A 20,993-nucleotide genomic window follows, 5' to 3' on the forward strand; every position below is an offset into this window, starting at 1 on the left:
TGCTTCGGGCCCCGTGCCCGCAGGGGGCCCCCATCACATTCGGGACATCCCTGTGTCCCGAAAAATCTTTTCAGGACACAAGGATGTGGAGATAGAGCATGCAGGGACGTCACTACTGTCCCGTGCGTGCACCCATGGGAGAAAAGCGGAGCGGAGCAGATCATCGAGGAGGACGCGCGAGCATGGTAAGTGACCAGTGGCACGTCATCTTCAGTGTTCCAACCTCCGCTCCTACGGTCCCAGGACCTACTGCTATGGCCCATGGGCCATAGCAGTAGATCGTGTCCCCGGGGTCCCCGGACCGGTGGAGCGGTGGTCAGACCACTGAAGTGGGGCAGTAAACAGGCATACAGCCTTCAGCCATACACTGTGTACTGCACCTAATGTGGGGAACTATACTGCACCTAATGCGGAGGAACTATACTACACCTAATGTGGGGGAACTGTACTGCACCTAATGTAGGGAACTATACTACACCTAATGCGGAGGAACTATACTACACCTAATGTGGGGGAACTGTACTGCACCTAATGTGGGGAACTATACTACACCTAATGTGGGGGAACTATACTGCACCTAATGTGGGCGGAACTATACTGCACCTAATGTGGGGGAACTATACTGCACCTAATGTGGGGGAACTGTACTGCACCTAATGTGGAGGAACTATACTGCACCTAATGTGGGGAACTATACTGCACCTAATGTGGGGAACTATACTGCACCTAATGTGGGGGAACTATACTGCACCTAATGTGGAGGAACTATACTGCACCTAATGTGGGGAACTATACTGCACCTAATGTGGGGGAACTATACTGTACCTAATGTGGAGGAACTATACTGCACCTAATGTGGGGAACTATACTGCATCTGATGTGAGGGAACTGTCGGGGGGGGGGCATCCTAATGAAGTGCTCCGTCTTCCAGGCAGCCTTAATCTGGCCCCTGGGGCTACACTTGAAACATAGATTCCAATAACGTGTAGAGATGCAAAAAGATGCTCTGTATATGTTTCTTTGCATCTCCACAGCTAAGCTTACATTGGGCGTAGACTTACCAAAACACAGTTGAAGTTGAAGATTCAAAGATTGAAATGGAGTCGGGTTGAAGTTAAATCTTTATTCTTGTTATACACTGCAGATGGCAGGCTCAGAAATAATTTGGTTTGGATAAGGTGTGGACATTTTATGGTCTTTGCTCATTATGCACCTTGATCAACTTCTCAACCAGCAAGTGCAACCTGGAAGTACAGGTTTAAGACCCCCAACACAAATTGATACAGTATAAGCTTCTACAGCATTTAATGTTTATTTTTACCTGATGTCAGAGTACCCCGTAAAAGGTTAAAATGCTTGCCTGGGGTTCCAAAAAGTTTTATTTTTGCCAGAAATGTGGCACTTTTGTCTATGGACTGTGTATAGTAATATTTTTCAGTCTTATTCATTTAAAATATACATATATATATATATATATATATATATATATATATATATATATATAGATTCCTTTATCATAACACAGATGCTATTTACAGTAAACCGGAGTATCATGTTAATTTAGAATTATCCTAACAGACGCTATGAAAATTTGACCAGTTGCCATAGCAACCAATTAGATAGCTTCTAATTGGTTTCTATGGGCAACTGCAGCACTTTTCCTTTACACAGGTTTTGATAAATCTCCCCCACTATGTATATGCAATTAAACAATTTCCCAAACCAGATCCAAGAGGTCATATTCCACCTTCTCGGGCCAGAGGATTCCTATATAATGGAGTATTATTAGTGAACTATAATCTGATCTTGGACCTCTTTTCAATCCCTTTATCAGAGGGTATGTCAATACAAAGCCAATTAAAAAATAGCAATTAATAATAGATAAACGATACATTTTATTGTTATGCTGAAAAGAGCTGAATACTACAGCTGAGTTTTTTTTTATGCCACAAAAATATATTAACAAAATACATTTTACTTTATTTGATCAAGTCATTTGATTTTTATTGACTCATTTCCCATTTTCAAAGGATACATTGTTCTTGCTTAGTAACACATTCCGCTTATACATAGTTAGAAATCGTACAATTTAAATACAACAATGCGCCGAGAATTCCTCCCCATGGGCTATGCATTGTTCCAAAAGTATGCAGGTAATTTGCCTATTGGAAATTTAAAGGGAAATGTTTTAATGATGGTAACGTCATCTGTTCAGGGTAAAGATCCTTCTTTGCAGCCAATTTTGTTTATTGTTCCAATTTATCTTAAAATGAATAATGAATTGGCTTTGCACACAGTGTTGGCTTCATGGTAACAGACTACAATCTTTTCCTAGTAATTTCCCACAGTGATATTGATATCCATCTGTTCCATAATTAATTGTTCACTTATTGTTTTCCATATTTACTAGTATGACTGAAATATTTTTAACATTATATCATAAATATCATTGTAATATAGGGTTCAGTTTGATGCATAGATGCAAAGCACAACTGCCCCATTCCTCTATGATTTAAAGGGTACCTCACATTTGTAACACACGGCTGAATCTCAGCTCAAACCCCCAGCAACTCCATTCTCCGACAAGTGAGTGATATACAAAATTGCAAGAATTCCCATATATTCCCCTTTCAAATGTATTACAGTGTTCCCTTTAGCGGACAGAGAATGGAGTTGATGAGATCCTGTCTCCAATGAGAAGTCCACTTTTAACCTCTCAGCATCTGGGGACATATTGCTTTTTATTCTTCCTTTTATTAGTCTGAATTTAGATTATTTCTTATTGCTTTGTCAAAGACAGGAGTCCCCGATGCAGGACTTACAGAGCAAGACATACACTGGGTGAATGACTGACCTTGACATTTGCCTGCTGGGCGCAATGCTCCATGTTCTGTACAATCCCCAAATATTGTCATGATCTGCTTTTCTTTTTTAGCATCTGTGGTCAGTGTTAACAACGTTGAATATCAACAATAAAACTATTGTCATCAGTAATGTGGTACAAATAATTGTTTTGGTAGAAAGATGGATCAATGAAAATGCCATGATACTCAAGGCATTGCTACCAAGTATAAGCTATAACTACCACTACTCTACCATGAATTAATAATCACAGCATACTGTGAATGGATTACACCACCATAACATTACTCAAAAACATCACCATACTACAAATAGATAACTCCTTTATACTGTGACTGAATAACACCCCAATACTATGACTGGATAACACCTCCATACCATGGCTGGACTGGAGAGCAACACCATACCATGACTGGATAACACCACCATACTCACTCTACTTTACACCCCCATATGTAAATGTATACCACCACAAAACAAAAAAGCACACCCTGGAAGGTGGGTCAGTTTCCCAATTATCAGAACTACTCAATAGCCCAAGGCTAAAGCACGGGGTGCAAAGAACACGTAAAGTCACACCCCTCCTCCCTAAAAGGGAGCATTCAATTAATGATATAGTAATAAGAGAGCAGAGTTAAAAATCCCAGTATGACTGTGCTAGATCACCATGCTGTGACTGGAATGAATCGCCATACCATGACTGGATAGAACCATGAGACAAGATGACTAAATAACACCCCCATACTGTGATTGGATAACACCCCCATATGGTGATTGGATAACACCCCCATAGCATGACTGGATTACACCCCTATACTTTGACTGGATAACACCATCTTCCAAGACTCGATGACACCATCATATAGTGACTGTATAACATCCCCATAATGTGGTTGGATGGCACCTGCATACGATATCAGATAGCACCCTTAACCTTTTACCATCTAGTGTGGGTTTGCTTTATCTTTCAACTAATAAGTAAACTGGAGCCATTTAGAGGTTACAATTCTGCCCAGAAATTCAGCTTCATGACCTGGTGACACTTTTTGCTAACCAAACACAGCTCCACAACTTGTCCTTACTATTGCTACTCCTCTGAACCACAGGCCACCTCCAGCTTTGGTCATCCCCATGTAAGGTACACAAGAATCCGAGTGTCCATCTCTTTTAGTTACACTGACTGCAGCCACCACACCATCACCCTTTTAGTAATTGTCCTGTTACCCCTTAGCCCAAGCTTCAAATCTGTCTTCCTAATTATTGTCCCACTCCTTGCCTCCCTTAATAAACTAAGCTTTCTTAAATTGGAACCCTTTCCCAATGACCCCTAGCCTATGCCTCCTCCTTAACTTCTAGTCTAAATGTCCACCCTGTTTCTCCCAAAAATATATATTGTGTGATCAGAAGTGTAGCTGGCTCCTGGGCCTAGTGCAAAATCTGTAGCAGGACTTGGGCTGCCATGTATAAAATGTATAGGATTAGTAGTGGGGGTGGGGTGTCAGACAGTTTTTTTGTTTTTGTTTTGGGTTTGATGCAAAATAAGGGATATTCTCTATATATTTAGTCAAAAATTAACCCAAGGATGTTACTCACGGTGTAATTAGGATCATGTTCCATACACTTTTATCTGTGTTGCCTCTAGTTGTGTCCAGATAACAGCCCCATTGTGCTACTCACTTCCCTTATGCATTCCTCTCCCTAGCAGGGGGCATGACCTTGAGCATGCTGTGTCAGCTTTCACTTCCTAACTCTGTGTCTCTCAGGTCCTGCCACAGGGACCGAGATGATCATCTGTAAGAACCTATATGACTGAATATCAAATTAGCCTGTATGGTGACATCTAACAGTCTTATTTATAATGGGCAAATATTGAGTAAAAAATAAATAAATAAATAAATAAAAACATAAATATGAGTCTTAGAATGACTATATCTGCAACATATCAATATTTTAATTTGGCGACAGGGCTTCTTTAAACTGGCGGATTGACAGCTTTTGATACAGATTCGTCACAAATGCAACAAAATTGCATCACATTTGTAAATGCGTGCATTGCTATCGGTTGTGAGAAGCCACATATAAACAGGGCCAAGATCCAAACTGTCCAACATTTACTTCGTTGAGGGGGCGGGCGTGACGTCACGAAGGGAGCAGGCGTGACGTCACGAGGGGCGGCCCCGAACACAGAAGCCCGCACACAGTGTCCAGAACAATAAACTTCCGGACGCTGGGGAGCGGAGTACCCCTTTAATGATCCTGTACAGTGAACAGTGTAAACGTCAAGGAAAATAAAATAAAAATCCGTGCTGGTAGTTATAGTTTTGCGACAGCTGGAGGGACTTTGGTTGGGAAACACTGAGATACTTTAATATCTAGCATATGAATAATTACAGTATCTTAATCCTTAGCCTATAAGTAGTTACAGTATTTTAATCTTTAGCCTATAAGTAGTTACAGTATTTTAATCTTTAGCCTATAAGTAGTTACAGTATTTTAATCCTTAGCACTTTGCCGAGTCCATCACTACTGCAGATAACCAATATAGCATGAAAAGACAAAAAAAAAAGAAAAAAGCTTAGAGTGTGTCAAATATTACGCACTGCCTCTTCCAGAAAAGTACATCAATCTTAATGCACGGGGTTATTAGCCAAGGATATAATAAAGCTGCTTTCATTATCTACTTGGAAAAACTAATAGAAAGATTGATAGACAAAGTTCTGCAGCGTGGCATCAGACTTACCATTTATCCATTTAGCTTCCGTATCGTGGATCGCAAACTCTCCGCTGACCAAGTCTTGTAGCGATACCTTCGCTTTGAGTGACAGGCTATTATCTTCCACTGGAAAAAAAGAAGCCAAATACACACAGGTTATTCTTCATCTTTCACCTCGGCCAATGACTTACAATTAGCTACACAAAAAAAGAAAGCAATAAAAATAAACACATACACATGGTCGGGCTTGTCATATTATTTTAAGAGTAAAAATGGACTTTTGATAGAGCAGGAAAGAACATACTGTACTGAAGAGGCTTCCATTCCCTCTACTACAAATGCTGCCTGTACAGTATATGCCCCTGGAGAAGAATAAACCAGGGCACGAGGCACTGATGTTAATGGATAGCTGGCAGCTAGGAAGAATAGAAGACTTGGCTAATTAATTCTTAACATAGCACTCTCTGAGAACCTTGTCGTCTTCTACAGTTTAGGGAAATCCGCAACGCAAGGTTTTAGGTCAGTTCATCCTACCTTAAATAGTGCCGTCAGAAGCAAAAATGTTTTATATGTTGTACATCTTGGCAAAACATTGATCTTACTTATAGTTTTCATTTAAAAAAAAATAATTATAATAATATATATATATATATATATATATATATATATATATAAATACAGTAAATATATGTATATATATATATATATATATATATATATATTTTTTTTTTTTTTTTTTAGAAATAGTGGTTTTTGAAAGACACCAGGGGACCCTATATCATTCAGAACATAATCCTGTCCATCATCTTTACCCCAGCTGATGCCAGGCTGGAACAAAGTCCAGGAAGTGAGGGTGGGACTAGAACTAGAACTTGTGCTCACTCCTATCCTATCAGACTGCAGCCTGAAAACAGAGAGGAGATGGTTAAAGAGCAGCCTGCAGTGATTGGATGTAGAGGCCCAGCACAGCACAGCAGACTGAAGTGAATGCATGGTGAGTGAGGGGGGCTCAGTGCTTGCTTCGGACAAGCCCCTTCCTGAGCAGTGGATGTCAGAATGAGTCAGCAGCAGACTAGAGGGATTTGTGAGCTAAATATGCAAGCTAGATACATAATAGATACATAATAGTGAGTACATAATAGTGAGTAACATATAGAATCATTATTTAATTCAGCTACTTATTCCCTATCTTTGTGGCTGGATTTCTACTTTAAAACAGTTATAGATACAAAATGTATTGCATATATTTTTAATCATAGAATGAACTAAATAAATAAATAAATAAAATACAATGAAACCTCCCCAAAAGATCACCTCTTAAAGAAGACCACCCCTCATCCAGACCTGATTTCCTGTAACCCAGAGGTCCCCATCCTTGTCCTCATGGTCCTCCAACAGGCCAGGATTAAACTGTTTCCCTGTTCTATTCCAATGGAGTAAATAAAAAATAAAAAAAAACTGAATGTTGGTGGGCCTTGAGGACTGGGTTGGAGACCACTGCTGAAACCAATTTTCAGTTCCAATATATAATATATCTACTGACCATCCATCCACTCGTCCACCCCTCTGGAAAAATAAAAAAATAAAAAATGTCAATGCAATTTTTGGTTGTTGTCTCAAAGAAGTTTCTTTTTAGAGTTTTTTTTTCTAATAGAAGCCAATGTATAGTACCAGGCATCTCTGACTGGAAGCCACTTTAGGCATTATGTAAATAACCATTCAATTTGGGTTGCTCTTACTGAGATGATCTCCATTTTGGCTCAGATATTCGGCAATGTTGTCAGTACTACTCCATTTTGTTGTTTTGCTATGAGATTGATATAAACAAGTCATGTCCTTCCCTTGAACCTAGTGTACACAGATGTTAGGTATGTGAGGGGTGAAAGAGGGGTATAGGGATTTTCGAATTAGACACAATGGATAATAAGCAAGGCATGGCAAAGCTATAATGCAAAATTAGCTTGATATATTTGTTTAGTATGCTCATTATTTCAATATATGTGTGTTTTTCTACATATGTCATTTCTTATTATATGTCATTTCTGGGATAATGGGGCTGAAGAGATCACAAACCCATAGAGGCAGCAAAACACAAGTCTCTGCTGGCTCCTCTCTCTTTAGGGCCAATATGTCACACACTCAGGGTCTTGATTCAGCCTCTTCTATTGGAGCCTGGCTTCCTCAGCTGAAAGTGTAAAGTGTTAACCCCTAAGGGAGGGGGAGCCAGCACAGTCTGCAGAAGAGTGGTGTCAACACGGAGGAGACAGCATTGCACAGATACTCTGGGGGGAAAGTGAGTAATAATAATAATAACAATAATAATAATTTTATTTATATAGCGCCTACAGATTCTGCAGCGCTTACACTGGGAGTACACTGGGATCACACACGGGCTTCCATTCTTAAAATGAAAATATAATAAATGACACTAAAAAAACACTTTTACCCCATGAAGTAAACCAATAGCATCATGTACTACTCTCATACAGTACAACCTCTTAGAGAAGACCACCCAAATTGCATCAAAAAGTGTTTGGGGTGGTCTTCTCAAAGAAAATGGGAACTATTAAAAAAAATAATATTATGGGCTGTCAGGCGCCATTGTTTTTTGAGGGGAATAGTGGGAGAAAAAGACGGCACAACAGTATTTTTTCTCCCGCTATTCTCCCCAACTCCCCTGATGGCCGTCACACTACCGTGTCATAACAGTAATGTGAATGTAGCCTTAGACTCTTGATTTAAAGGCAAAGTAAACTCATCCAAACCCCACAGCATATCCTCAAGGATTTATCATGCAGTCCGAAAAGAGTCTTAATATACCAGTTAAAATAGCTTTAAGTTACAGTGAAACCTCTTTAAGAAGACCCCCCCAAACTTGCATATAAAAGTGTTCTTCAATGGGGTGGTCTTCTCAAAGTAAAGCCCCCCTATGCAGTATGTATAGGGAACTGAAAATCTGTCATGAGAAATCTGGTCTGGATTCTCATAGAGGTGGTCTTTTGGAAAGGTTCATATATGCTATGTTGTTTCTTATTTTGATTTGATTTTAATTGTTATGTAAATGTAAAACAACATAAAAGAACCGATGCAATCACAGTAGGCAGTTTCATAAGTTCTAGCTTTATGGACGCCTGTATGGGAGAATAGGGTAATAAGAATAGCAATATAGCAAGAAGGATAGAACATGTAAAGCTAAATGTCTCTAGAATATCTAATGACAGATGATAAAATGTAGTCTGCCTAACGCCTTCCACAATATTGTGTTATGTTGGAAACTTTGACATCTTCATAGGACACAGAGGCACAATTCAGCAGCGATGCTTAACTCAAATAAATGCTGGTCTGTACTCATGTCTGTCCCCATGGGCAGAGTCACTGGAATGTTTCAATGGCCCTTTTGACAAATTCTCCAGTAGCCATTGAGGGCATAGCTATCTAGAATAAAACAATTCGTCACGTTCCCCATGGACCAGCAGACTATTACTGAGACAAACATTTTGCCAGAGACTCAAGCAATTTTCTCATGTCCTACTTTACCGGGATTGCACTCACCACACGTTCCTCTACACAGTGACAAAGCTGCGTTTGGGAAGGAGAAATTGAACCCTTTATAAGTTATTTGTGTGATGCCTCCTATAAAAATAGATCTTTTCACTATAAATCATTGGATTAAATGTTTGGTGTTAAAATAGCGATGGTGTTACTGCATAGAAATCTTGAAGGAATAAAGGAAATAAGTGTGATTTGCTAAACAAAGGAAATTCCGCTTACAGAATAAGGGCAGGTCAGTATGGCTTATTTTTTATTTTGAGCTCCCTCTCAGCCAGATGGGAAAAAATAAAAAGATGTGTCCCCGCACAACCCCTTTAATATAAATTTCTCGCCTGGATGATGTTGACTTGGGTAATTTCAGTTTTTTATTTGTACAGTACTGACAAACATTATATAATTTACCTCTAAAAAACATTCATAATTCTGCTGACTGTTACTGTAAGTCAATCAGTACTGTGCTGAGCAAAACTAATGTAAGAGTTTATCTGCAATTCTTTCATTCTTCAGGAAGAAGTATATGTAAGTCTACTAAAGCATGACAGGGGCAAAATGTACACAATGCAGTCAAATAGATAATGCTTAGTGCAGACACTGAACAAGTATGGTGTCACATCTGTCACGTCAAGCTCAGGGATTACTGCAGACCTGAATCTCACTCCAACCCTCTTTCCAACCTAAACAGCAGCCCACAATTTGGCAACAGTTATACAGGCCAGGTCAGCAACACATAGGCAGATTATGTACAAAATCAGCAGATGAAGGGGTTAAAGGGGTACTCCGGTGGAAAACTTTTTTTTTTTTAAATCAGCTGATGAATTTAAACTGATTTGTAAATTACTTCTATTAAAAAAGCGTCCAGTACTTATTAGCGGCTGAATACTACAGAGGAACTTCTTTTATTTTTGGATTTCTTTTCTGTAACGACCACAGTGCTCTCTGCTGACACCTCTGTCCTTTTCAGGAACTGTCCACAGCAGGAGAAAATCCCCATAGCAAACATATGCTGCTCTGGACAATTCCTAAAATGGACAAAGGTGTCAGCAGAGAGCACTGTGGTCTTGACAGAAAAGAAATCCAAAAAGAAAATAATTTCTTCTGTAGTGCACAGACATTAATAAGTACTGAAAGGATTAAGTATTTTTTTTTATAGAAGTAATTTACGAATCTGTTCTGGCATCAGTTGATTTAAAAAAATATATATATATTTCCACTGGATACCCCTTTAACAGGGACAAGCCACAGAGCCAAAATGTAGAGAGGTGCATATTACTAAAAACTGTATCAGAGCAGCAAAAAAATTAGCAGACAAAGACAGGGTCATCCGAGGTAAGGTTGGGTCCACTCATAAGTACACTGCTCAAAAAAATAAAGGGAACACTAAGATAACATATCCTAGATCTGAATGAATGAACTAATCGTATGAAATACATTCTTCTTTACATAGTTGAATGTGCCGACAACAAGATCACACAAAAATTATCAATGGGAATCAAATTTATTAACCCATAAAGGTCTGGATATGGAGTCACACTCAAAATCAAAGTGGAAAACCACACTACAGGCTGATCCAACTTTGATGTAATGTCCTTAAAACAAGTCAAAATGAGGCTCAGTAGTGTGTGTGGCCTCCATATGCCGTATGACCTCCCTACAACGCCTGGGCATGCTCCCGATGAGATGGCGGATGGTCTCCAGAGGGATGTCCTCCCAGACCTGGACTAAAGCATCCGCCAACTCCTGGACAGTCTGTGGTGCATGACGTTAGTGGATGGAGCGAGACATGATGTCCCAGATGTGCTTAATCAGATTCAGCTCTGGGGAATGGGTGGGCCAGTCCATAGCATTAATGCCTTCCTCTTGCAGGAACTGCTGACATACTCCAGCCACATGAGGTCTAGCATTGTCTTGCATTAGGAGGAACCCAGCGCCAACCGCACCAGCATATGGTCTCACAAGGGGTCTGAGGATCTCATCTTGGTACCTAATGGCAGTCAGGCTACCTCTGGCAAGCACATGGAGGGCTGTGCTGCCCCCCAAAGAAATGCCACCCCACACCATTACTGACCCACCGCCAAACCGGTCATACTGGAGGATGTTGCTGCAGCATCTCCAGACTTTGTCACGTCTGTCACATGTGCTCAGTGTGAACCTGCTTTCATCTGTGAAGAGCACACAGAACGCCAGTGGTGAATTTACCAATATTGGTGTTCTCTGGCTAATGCCAAATGTCCTGAACAATGTTGGGCTGTAAGCACAACCCCCATCTGTGGATGATGGGCCCTCATACCACACTCACGGAGTCTGGTTCTGATCATTTGAGTTGACACATGCACATTTGTGTCCTGCTGGAGGTCATTTTGCAGGGCTCTGGCAGTGCTCCTCCTGCTCCTCCTTCCACACAGACGGAGGCTGCGGTCCTACTGCTGGGTTGTTGCCTTCCTAAGGCCTCCTCCATGTCTCCTGATGTACTGGCCTGTCTCCTGGTAGCACCTCCATGCTCTGGACACTACACTGACAGACACAGCAAACCTTCTTGCCACAGCTTGCATTGATGTGTCATCCTGGATAAGCTGCACTACCTGAGCCACTTGTGTGGGTTGTAGACTCTGTCTCATGCTACCACTAGAATGAAAGCACCGCCAGCATTCAAAAGTGACCAAAACAAAAGCCATGAAGCATAGGAACTGATAAGTGGTCTGTGGTCACCAACTGCAGAACCACTCCTTTACTGAGGGTGTCTTGCTAATTGCCTATAATTTCCCCCTGTTGTCTGTTCCATTTGCACAACATCATGTGAAATTGATTGGCAATCAGTGTTGCTTCCAGAGTGGACAGTGTGATTTCACAGAAGTGTGATTGACTTGGAGTTGCATTGTGTTTTTTCATTATTCCCTTAATTTTTTGAGCAGTGTAGTATAGGGTAAAGGAACATTAGAGAATGGATAAATCCACTTTCATGGGCGACTCAACTAGTGAGCCTCCCAATTAAATCTCCCGCTGCCAGGAGGTGTGACTGCCAATGCCAACTCTGATTGGCCCAGCGCTCTGACCTTCTTGGAAAAACTACACAGGGCTGCCACGGTAAGGCAAGCCCCATGTGTCAATCAAGAAGAGGACACAGAGTGACATAAATGGAGAGAGGCATGAGCCCGCCTTGAACCTAGTGGTCCAAAACAAAGCAATGCCTAGATTATACTTGTAAAGCTGGCTGTGCCTGTAATGTCAAGTTATGTATTTATTGCTTTACTTGCCTTGTGTGGGGTGGATCAACCCATTTTTATGATTTCAGGTTCAGCATTTCTCCCTTTTCTGGATGACTGTTGTCTCAAGCTTCCCCAGGATCCTGTTCGGCTTGAGACAACAGCGGCAAGTACAGCTGGACCGCACACATCATCAGGGGGCTGGCTTGCCAGGGAAAACATGCCCCCTGTGATCAGCTGTTGTCTTCTTCAGGATCCTGGGAAAGGCTCGAGACAACAGTAATCCAGACACCAGAGGAATGGTAAACCTGAAGGGAACGTGAAACTACAAAGAAGTGGTCAATCCAACCACATATGTAAGGCTAGTAATGCACTTAAGACATAACTTGGCATTACACGCACAATAATGTGTGGTACCCTGGAAGTTCATACCAGTTATATATACAAGTTGCTGAGATATTTTATTTGAAGGTCCCTTATATTTGTATCATCGGTATTACATTTGTATTATGGTGGCATTAGTATCATTCCAGTCATCTGTATGAAGTTAAAAGGGTATTCCAGCTTGCCGGGGGCTGCAGCGAGATTGCAGGGGTCCCCAGTGGCAGGATCCCTGCGATCATACATCTCATGCCCCATCCTTTGGATAGGGGATAAGATGTATAAAGCTGGAATACCCCTTTAAGCAGTAGTTCATGTGAGGATATCTGATACCCTAGTGAACGTAGTCTGACTCGATGCAAATAACACAATCCCTGGGAAAGAGATTTGCTGATATTCTGTTATTGCTTACGCACCCATTCTTTGGGAAGTCTACAACCTGGAGCATATTTAAACTAAAGCTGACACATCGCACAACTTTTGCTTCCTTTGGGAAATTCTCAACCTACACCGTGCAATTTCCACATTATAACAATGACTAGGGGAATGCCTGTGGCCTTGACAAATGGCTTTGCTTCCGAACGCAGAAATGTGACGGTATACTGCTGCCAGAGATGAAGTGGAGAAATAAAATAAAAAAACACAGGCTATTCAATGCTCCGGTTTATGACCAGTAATTATTACTTTTTAACTGATCGGCCGCATTGTGTATAACTAAAGCCACCATGATGGAAAGGGTAAATATCATTTGTCACTATAGATTTCTCATTACACTTACATTACATTTGGCACAAGGCCCATTATGTAACGCTTGCACAGTATTTATTTAACTGGAGCTTTAGGCCTTAGGAATTATGGGTATAATTTGTTTGTTTTTAGGCAAAGACCTATTTCACATGAATTCTATGTCTGACAGCCATGACAGCCATTTCCTGGCAAGGAAAAAGTCAGAATATTCCTTGTGTTATCAATGGGTTCTACACTTTTCTGTATAGCAATGTTGCATAACCTGTGGCTCTCCGGCTGTTGCAAAACTACAATAACCATCATGAGCCAACAACCGGAGAGCCATATGTTGGGGAACACTGCTATACCAAGATGTGTCTGCCTGTTACTATATAAGCTTGTATCACACCATAATCCAGCATTACATTTTTTCTTATATTGTTGAATGTCATCACACATGAGTAGCATATGTTGCAAAACTTTAAAGAAAATCTGTCAGCATTATCACCAGCACTAAACTTGTCACACAGTCTTGTAGTGCAGGTGATGCTGATCAAAACGATACTCACGGCATCCAGATTCGCCCAGCCGTTCCGCTGCAATTCACCTTTTTCTTTTTATGCAATGAGGGCCTTGGGGCATGGGCAGAGCTCCGAACCGAGCTAGGGGCACGCTGATGTTATCTTCGCTGGCTCATCAATATTTATAACTCCCTCCCTGCTCTTGCGTCTCGTGTTAGTGTACGGCGCATGCACCGTTTCCCTCCCTGCTCTTAAGCCCCGTGTTAGTGTACAGCACATGTGCCACCTCCGGGAGTACCCAGGAAGTGGCGCATGCGCCGTACACTAACACAGGGTGCAAGAGCAGGGAGGGGTGTTACAAATATTGATGAACTGGGTGGAGCACCCGCCTGGCGAATATGACATCAGTGTGCCCCTAGCTCGGTTCGGAGCTCCGCCCAAGGACCAAGGCCCTCATTTGCAGAAAAAGAAAAAGACAAATTGCGGAGGAATGGCTGGGCGAATCTGGACACCTTAGGCATCATTTTGATCAGCATCACCCACACTACAAGCTTGAGTGACAGGTTTAGTGCTGGTGATACTGCTAACAGATTTCCTTTAAGTTCCCGATATCTGCCACTTACTTCTATTGTAAAAATATTATAGTTTTTTTGACAAAACATCAAAAAGTGTAGTCAATTTTCAAGACAGTTAGAAGGAACATGTCACCAGATTTCACCCTATAAACCTGGTAGCAGCACATTTTATAGGGTACAATTTGTTCTATTTCCATCACTGGATGTCCTCCTGATCATCCGCGATTGAATAGATAACAAGTGTCCCACATAGTATGCTAATTAGATCCAAGTAGTCATACGGGTGTCGCACATCTTGGGCGTGCGACACCACACCCAATGTCATCGATTTGTTCCCCGAAGTCTTGCTCTAGCCCGGAGCTGCTCAAGCATCAAATGGGGTACCCAGGCTGTCAATCATGCCTGAGAAGGCATTGTCAGACTATATGGGCCAGAATTATTTCAGACAATCATACTGTGTGGTGTCCATCTTAATTGTTCAAGCAGAAAACTCTATGTTGTGTAGAGTTAGATTTCAGTCTCAAATTCCAGGATTTCACATGTAGTCTGCAAGTGTGAAACATCCCTTTGTCTTTGCTTATATAAACCCCCGTCATCACCCCCCCCCTTCATCATCACCCCTGTCAATCCCTCATCAGTGGTCTTCAACCTGCAGACTTCCAGATGTTGCAAAAATACAACCCCCAGCATGCCCGGACAGCCATTGGCTGTCCAGGCAGGCTGGGAGTTGTAGTTTTGAAACCTTTGGAGGTGCGCAGGTTGAAGATCACTGCTGCCTTCGTCATCATCCCCCCCCCCTTCATCATCACCGCCTGTCAATCCCTTAATCAGTGGTCTTCAACCTGCAGACCTCCAGAGGTTCCAAAACTACAATTCCCAGCATGCCCGGTGGGGATGGTTAGTCGTTGCAGGCTATCCATTTTCACCCGGGGGGGGGGCTCTTCTCCGCGCTTCGGCCCCGGAGTAGTGACATTGCCTTGATGACGACGCACAGGGACACAACGTCCCTGTGCGTTGTTGTCAAGGCAATGTCACTACTCTGGGCCGGGCCCGAAGCGCGGAGAAGAGGCCCCCCCAGTGAAAATGGACAGCCCGCAACGACTAACCATCCCCACCGGACGGTCCCTGCAGCATAGATGGCCCGAACCAGCTCACCCTAATGTCCCACCAAGGGGAGGTGAGTACAAAATAAAGGGGGGGGGGGCTGGATGATGATGAAGGCTGCAGTGGTCTTCAACCTGCGGACCTCCAGAGGTTTCAAAACTACAACACCCAGCATGCCCTTGCTGAAAGTTGTAGTTTTGCAACATCTGGAGGTCCACAGGTTGAAGACCACTGAGAAGGGATTGACAGGCCGAGAGTTCACTCAAGTATAAGCCGAGGGGGGCGTTTTCAGCACGAAAAATCGTGCTGAAAAACTCGGCTTATACTCGAGTATATACGGTATACAAACACATCGGGGAGATACTTGGGTATATATATATATATATATATATATATATATATATATATATATATCCAGAGGATAGACAGCACAACCAGAATAATGCCAAAATAGTCCTGGGGTGCAGGCAGGTGAATACAGTCCCAGTTGCATCTAAGAAAGAACTTCAGCAGCACACCCATCAATTCAAGTGGATATGGTGGTAATTTATTGACCCATGTCAGATACAACGTTTCAACGGTATCACACCTCCTTTTTAAGCATCTTTTCTTTTATTCTTGACAGTAGTTAGATATGCATAATCTATCATTATTAGAGATGAGTGAATTTTAGAAAAATTTGATTCGGCCGATTTAACGAATTTTCAGAAAAAATTGTTTTGGTCCGAATTTATTTGCGGCGAATCACTATAGAGGTGTAGAACACTTTGCCTTGCTGTAATACGCATAGGGAGTGAGCTGTTAGTGAAATAATACTGTTATTCAGTATGACATGCAGATTAAAGGCACGGCTATTAGAATCACTGTCGCAGACTGGCACAATGACAGAGCCTGGAAGTGGCATCAGTATGAAGAGACCATTTAGTGGCTGAATGACACAGCATGGAGGTGGCAACAGCCTGACAAGACCATAGGGTCTCACAATTAACTCCTTAAGGACGCAGGACGTAAATGTACGTCCTGGTGAGGTGGTACTTAACGCACCAGGACGTACATTTACGTCCTAAGCATAACCGCGGGCATCGGAGCGATGCCCGTGTCATGCGCGGCTGATCCCGACTGCTGATCACAGCCAAGGACCCGCCGGCAATGGCCGACGCCCGCGATCTTGCGGAGGTCCGCCATTAACCCCTCAGGTGCCGGGATCAATACAGATCCCGGCATCTGCGGCAGTTCGCGATTTAAATGAACGATCGGATCGCCCGCAGCGCTGCTGCGGGGATCCAATCATTCATAACGCCGCACGGAGATCCCCTCTCCTTCCTCCGTGCGGCTCCCGGCGTCTCCTGCTCTGGTCTGTGATCGAGCAGACCAGAGCAGGAGATGACCGATAATACTGATCTGTTCTATGTCCTATACATAGAACAGATCAGTATTAGCAATCATGGTATTGCTATGAATAGTCCCCTATGGGGACTATTCAAGTGTAAAAAAAAATTTAAAAGTAAAAGTAAAAAAAAAAGTGAAAAATCCCCTCCCCTAATAAAAAAGTAAAACGTCCGTTTTTTCCTATTTTACCCCCAAAAAGCGTAAAAAACATTTTTTATAGACATATTTGGTATCGCCGCGTGCGTAAATGTCCGAACTATTAAAATAAAATGTTAATGATCCCGTACGGTGAACGGCGTGAACGAAAAAAAATAAAAAAAAGTCCAAAATTCCTACTTTTTTAATACATTTTATTAAAAAAAATTATAAAAAATGTATTAAAGTTTTTTATATGCAAATGTGGTATCAAAAAAAGTACAGATCATGGTGCAAAAAATGAGCCCCCATACCGCCACTTATACAGAAAAATAAAAAAGTTAGAGGTCATCAAATTAAAGGGATTATAAACGTACTAATTTGGTTAAAAAGTTTGTGATTTTTTTAAGCGCAACAATAATATAAAAGTATATAATAATGGGTATCATTTTAATTTTATTGACCCTCAGAATAAATAACACATGTCATTTTTACCATAAATTGTACGGCGTGAAAACGAAACCTTCCAAAATTAGCAAAATTGCGTTTTTCGTTTTAATTTCCCCACAAAAATAGTGTTTCTTGGTTGCGCTATACATTTTATGATATAATGAGTGATGGCATTACAAAGGAAAACTGGTCGCGCAAAAAACAAGCCCTCATACTAGTCTGTGGATGAAAATATAAAAGAGTTATGATTTTTAGAAGGCAAGGAGGAAAAAATGAAAACGTAAAAATTAAATTGTCTGAGTCCTTAAGGCCAAAATGGGCTGAGTCCTTAAGGGGTTACAAAAGAATAAAGATATTTTTTAACATTTAACCTCAAGATTTCAAACAGATGAACCTCAAAGGTTTAATTTAATGTGCCAGCAGCATTAGGAGACCACATGGCGGCACAGTGACACAGCCTGGAGGTGGCAGCAGCATGAGGAGACCATAATCTGGCAGAATGACACAGCCAAAAGTTGGCGGAAGAAAGAGGAGACCATATAGTGGCTGAATGACACAGCCTGGAGTTGGCGGTGGCAAGAGGAGACCATATAGTGGCTAAATTACACAGCCTGGAGGTATCGAAAGAATGAGTTGACCATATGGTGGCAGAATGACACAGCCGGGAGCGGGCATCAGCATGAGAAGAAAATATGGTAGCAGAATGAGACAGCCTGGAGCTGGCATCAGCATGAGGAGAACATATGGTGGCAGTATGAGACAAAGGAGATAGAAAAAAGCAGCACTCAGAGAATACACAATACTCTAAAAGTAAAAGATAAATTTCAAAGTGCCACTCACTTCACCAGGGGGGATATGGAAAAAGGAATTAAACCTTCATCCGAAGGAAACCCCCCTATCCGCGATAGCTTCAATAAGGAGATCCTAACATCCATACAGGGCACACCAGATCCAGTGGGTTTAGTTATATTCTTTAATAGCGATGCGTTTCAAAGGTCAATGAAAAACCTCCTTCCTTTGGATGAAGGTTTAATATCTTTTTCCATATCCCCCCCTGGTGAAGTGAGTGGCACTTTGAAATTTGATCTTTTACTTTTAGAGTATTGTGTATTCTCTGAGCACTGCTTTTTTCTATCTCCTTTGTTTTATTGAATCTCTCCACGGACCCAAATTCCATGGATCTGGAATACTGAGCGCCCTCCTATAAATTGGACATATGAGAAGCATATGAAGTTTTGCATATTGTATTATATGCTGAATCTGGCTCTCAAGTGTTTTGTGGGAACTCATCCATTTTGGATGTAGTTCGCCGCATACACTGGGTGAGTTCATTTTTAAAGATATTTTTAAGTGATTGGTGTTGGTCTCAGCGCTATCTGGAATTTTTCTTTCTGATATATATTTCTCTAGCCTGGAGCTGGCATCAGCATGAGGAGAACATATGGTGGCAGAATGAGACAGCCTGGTGCGGGCATCAGCATGAGGAGAACACATGGTGGCTGAATGAGACAGCCTGGAGCTGGCATCAGCATGAGGAGAACATATGGTGGCAGTATGAGACAGCCTGGAGCTAGCATCAGCATGAGGAGAACATATGGTGGCAGAATGAGACAGCCTGGAGCTGGCATCAGCATAAGGAGAACATATGGTGGCAGAATGAGACAGCCTGGAGCTGGCATCAGCATGAAGAGAACATATGGTGGCAGAATGAAACAGCCTAGAGCTGGCATCAGCATTAGAAGAACATATAGTGGCTGGATGATATAGCCTGAAGTTGGCATCAGCATGTGGAGAACATATGGTGGCAGTATGAGACGTATGGAGGATGGAATTCCAACGTGTGGAAATGTCACAAATAAGACTATGTTGAGGGATACCGTTCTGATGCTGCAGCTCAAGGAGGGTGTGCTTTGCGGTGTACGAGTGGCTGAGGTGCATGCTAAGGTTCCTTCCCATTGTTAGGATGTCTTATAGATGGGGGAAAACTTCAGGAACCGCTTGACAACCAGATTTAACATGTGTGCCATGCAGTGGGAATATGGTTCAGGCTTCCTTGTCGCAGCGCAGACAAGATGTTATTCCTGTTGTCGGTCACCATGGTTTCCATTTCCAGTTTTAGTGGAGTAAGCCATGATTTGATTTCCTGATTAATGACTTTTAGCAGTTCCTCCCCGTGTGACTCCGTTCACCAAGGCAAACCATGTGAAGAATAGCATGAAACTGCTGTGCCCTGCACACATTGTATGCTGGAGGAGCACTTAGACATGTCTGTGCAGTGGAGGTTGAGGACATGGTGGAGTCGCACATTGTCACAGGACCAACAGCCTGAGAGCATGGAGGTAGAAGCAGTGTGACCTGTCCAAGTTGCTGTTGTGGCTGTGCAGGAACCATATTTACCCAGTGGGCCGTAAAGGAAAGCCAACCACTTGAAAAGGAAGGGCCTGCAGCACCAGCAACTTGGATAGGAGCACATTCAGATTCTGTGCCATTGGATGAGTGGGCGCATACCGTTGTCTCTTAGACATGGCTTCGCCGATGGATTGCTCGCGGAATGACTGACTAGAAGTAGCAGGAGCATCTGGAGTGACAGAAGATGGGTATGACAGACAACTCCCTTCGGCTGAGGTGGTGGAGCCATTGCTGGGTGAAACCGTGACCGGCATGCCACTGGGTGATGCAGTAGGCTGGACCACCTCATCGGAGCCACAGTTCTCCCAGGCCACTTTATGGTGACGCTGCATATGTTAAAGCAGGGCCATGATGCCAACATTAGGACCCTGGCCAAGCTTCAACTTCTGCCGACACATCTTGCATCTGGCCAGGTTAACATCCTCCGGATGCTAGATGAAAAACTGCCACACCCCTCCTGAGTAGCTGATTTTCCCCCCAATAGTCTGCACTGATTGACTGCTACTGCTGCTGATTCCAGGATCCCCTGTTCCACTACCTCCTGGGAAGGTAGGCTGTCGCAAAGCAGATGGTCTACCCCAGGCACATTTGGCTCCAGACTTCTCACTTCTGCCACCATGCTGACAGCCAACCATGCTATCACCTTGCTGGCTCAGCTGCTGCCTCACGGACAACCTGCAACCCTCTTCTCCTGATGATGAAGAAGCCCCTTCTGCACCTGGCTTCATCATCATCGAGTTGTGTCTGCATGTCACTGATTTCCTCCTCAGATTCCTCAACAGTGTCTGCTTCAGGAGCCTGAACCCTCGCAACACCACCTCCCATGCCATTCTCCTCACCACTACTTGCCCGCCTAGCAGAGGAAGCGGTGGATGTCTCCTCCACTTCTTGGCTGGGCAGTAGCTGCTGACTGTCCTTTAGTAGATCATCCTCCCTAAATAGTGGAGCTGAATCCACAGCATACAATGCTTTTGTG

The 20,993-nt window shown here is 42.5% G+C and overlaps 1 protein-coding gene across 3 annotated transcripts in view; it reads right to left on the minus strand.

Annotated features, from left to right (window-relative positions):
- DPP6 (dipeptidyl peptidase like 6) overlaps positions 1-20,993 on the minus strand; it is a 1,248,955-nt gene that overhangs the window by 452,126 nt on the left and 775,836 nt on the right. For all 3 annotated transcript variants that reach the window (XM_056519599.1, XM_056519600.1, XM_056519601.1), the window contains exon 3: positions 5,603-5,701. In XM_056519599.1, coding sequence (XP_056375574.1) covers positions 5,603-5,701 — 99 coding nt within the window. The remainder of the gene's footprint in view (positions 1-5,602; positions 5,702-20,993) is intronic.

The sequence above is a fragment of the Hyla sarda genome, chromosome 5 (assembly GCF_029499605.1).
Source record: "Hyla sarda isolate aHylSar1 chromosome 5, aHylSar1.hap1, whole genome shotgun sequence".
NCBI lineage: Eukaryota > Metazoa > Chordata > Amphibia > Anura > Hylidae > Hyla > Hyla sarda.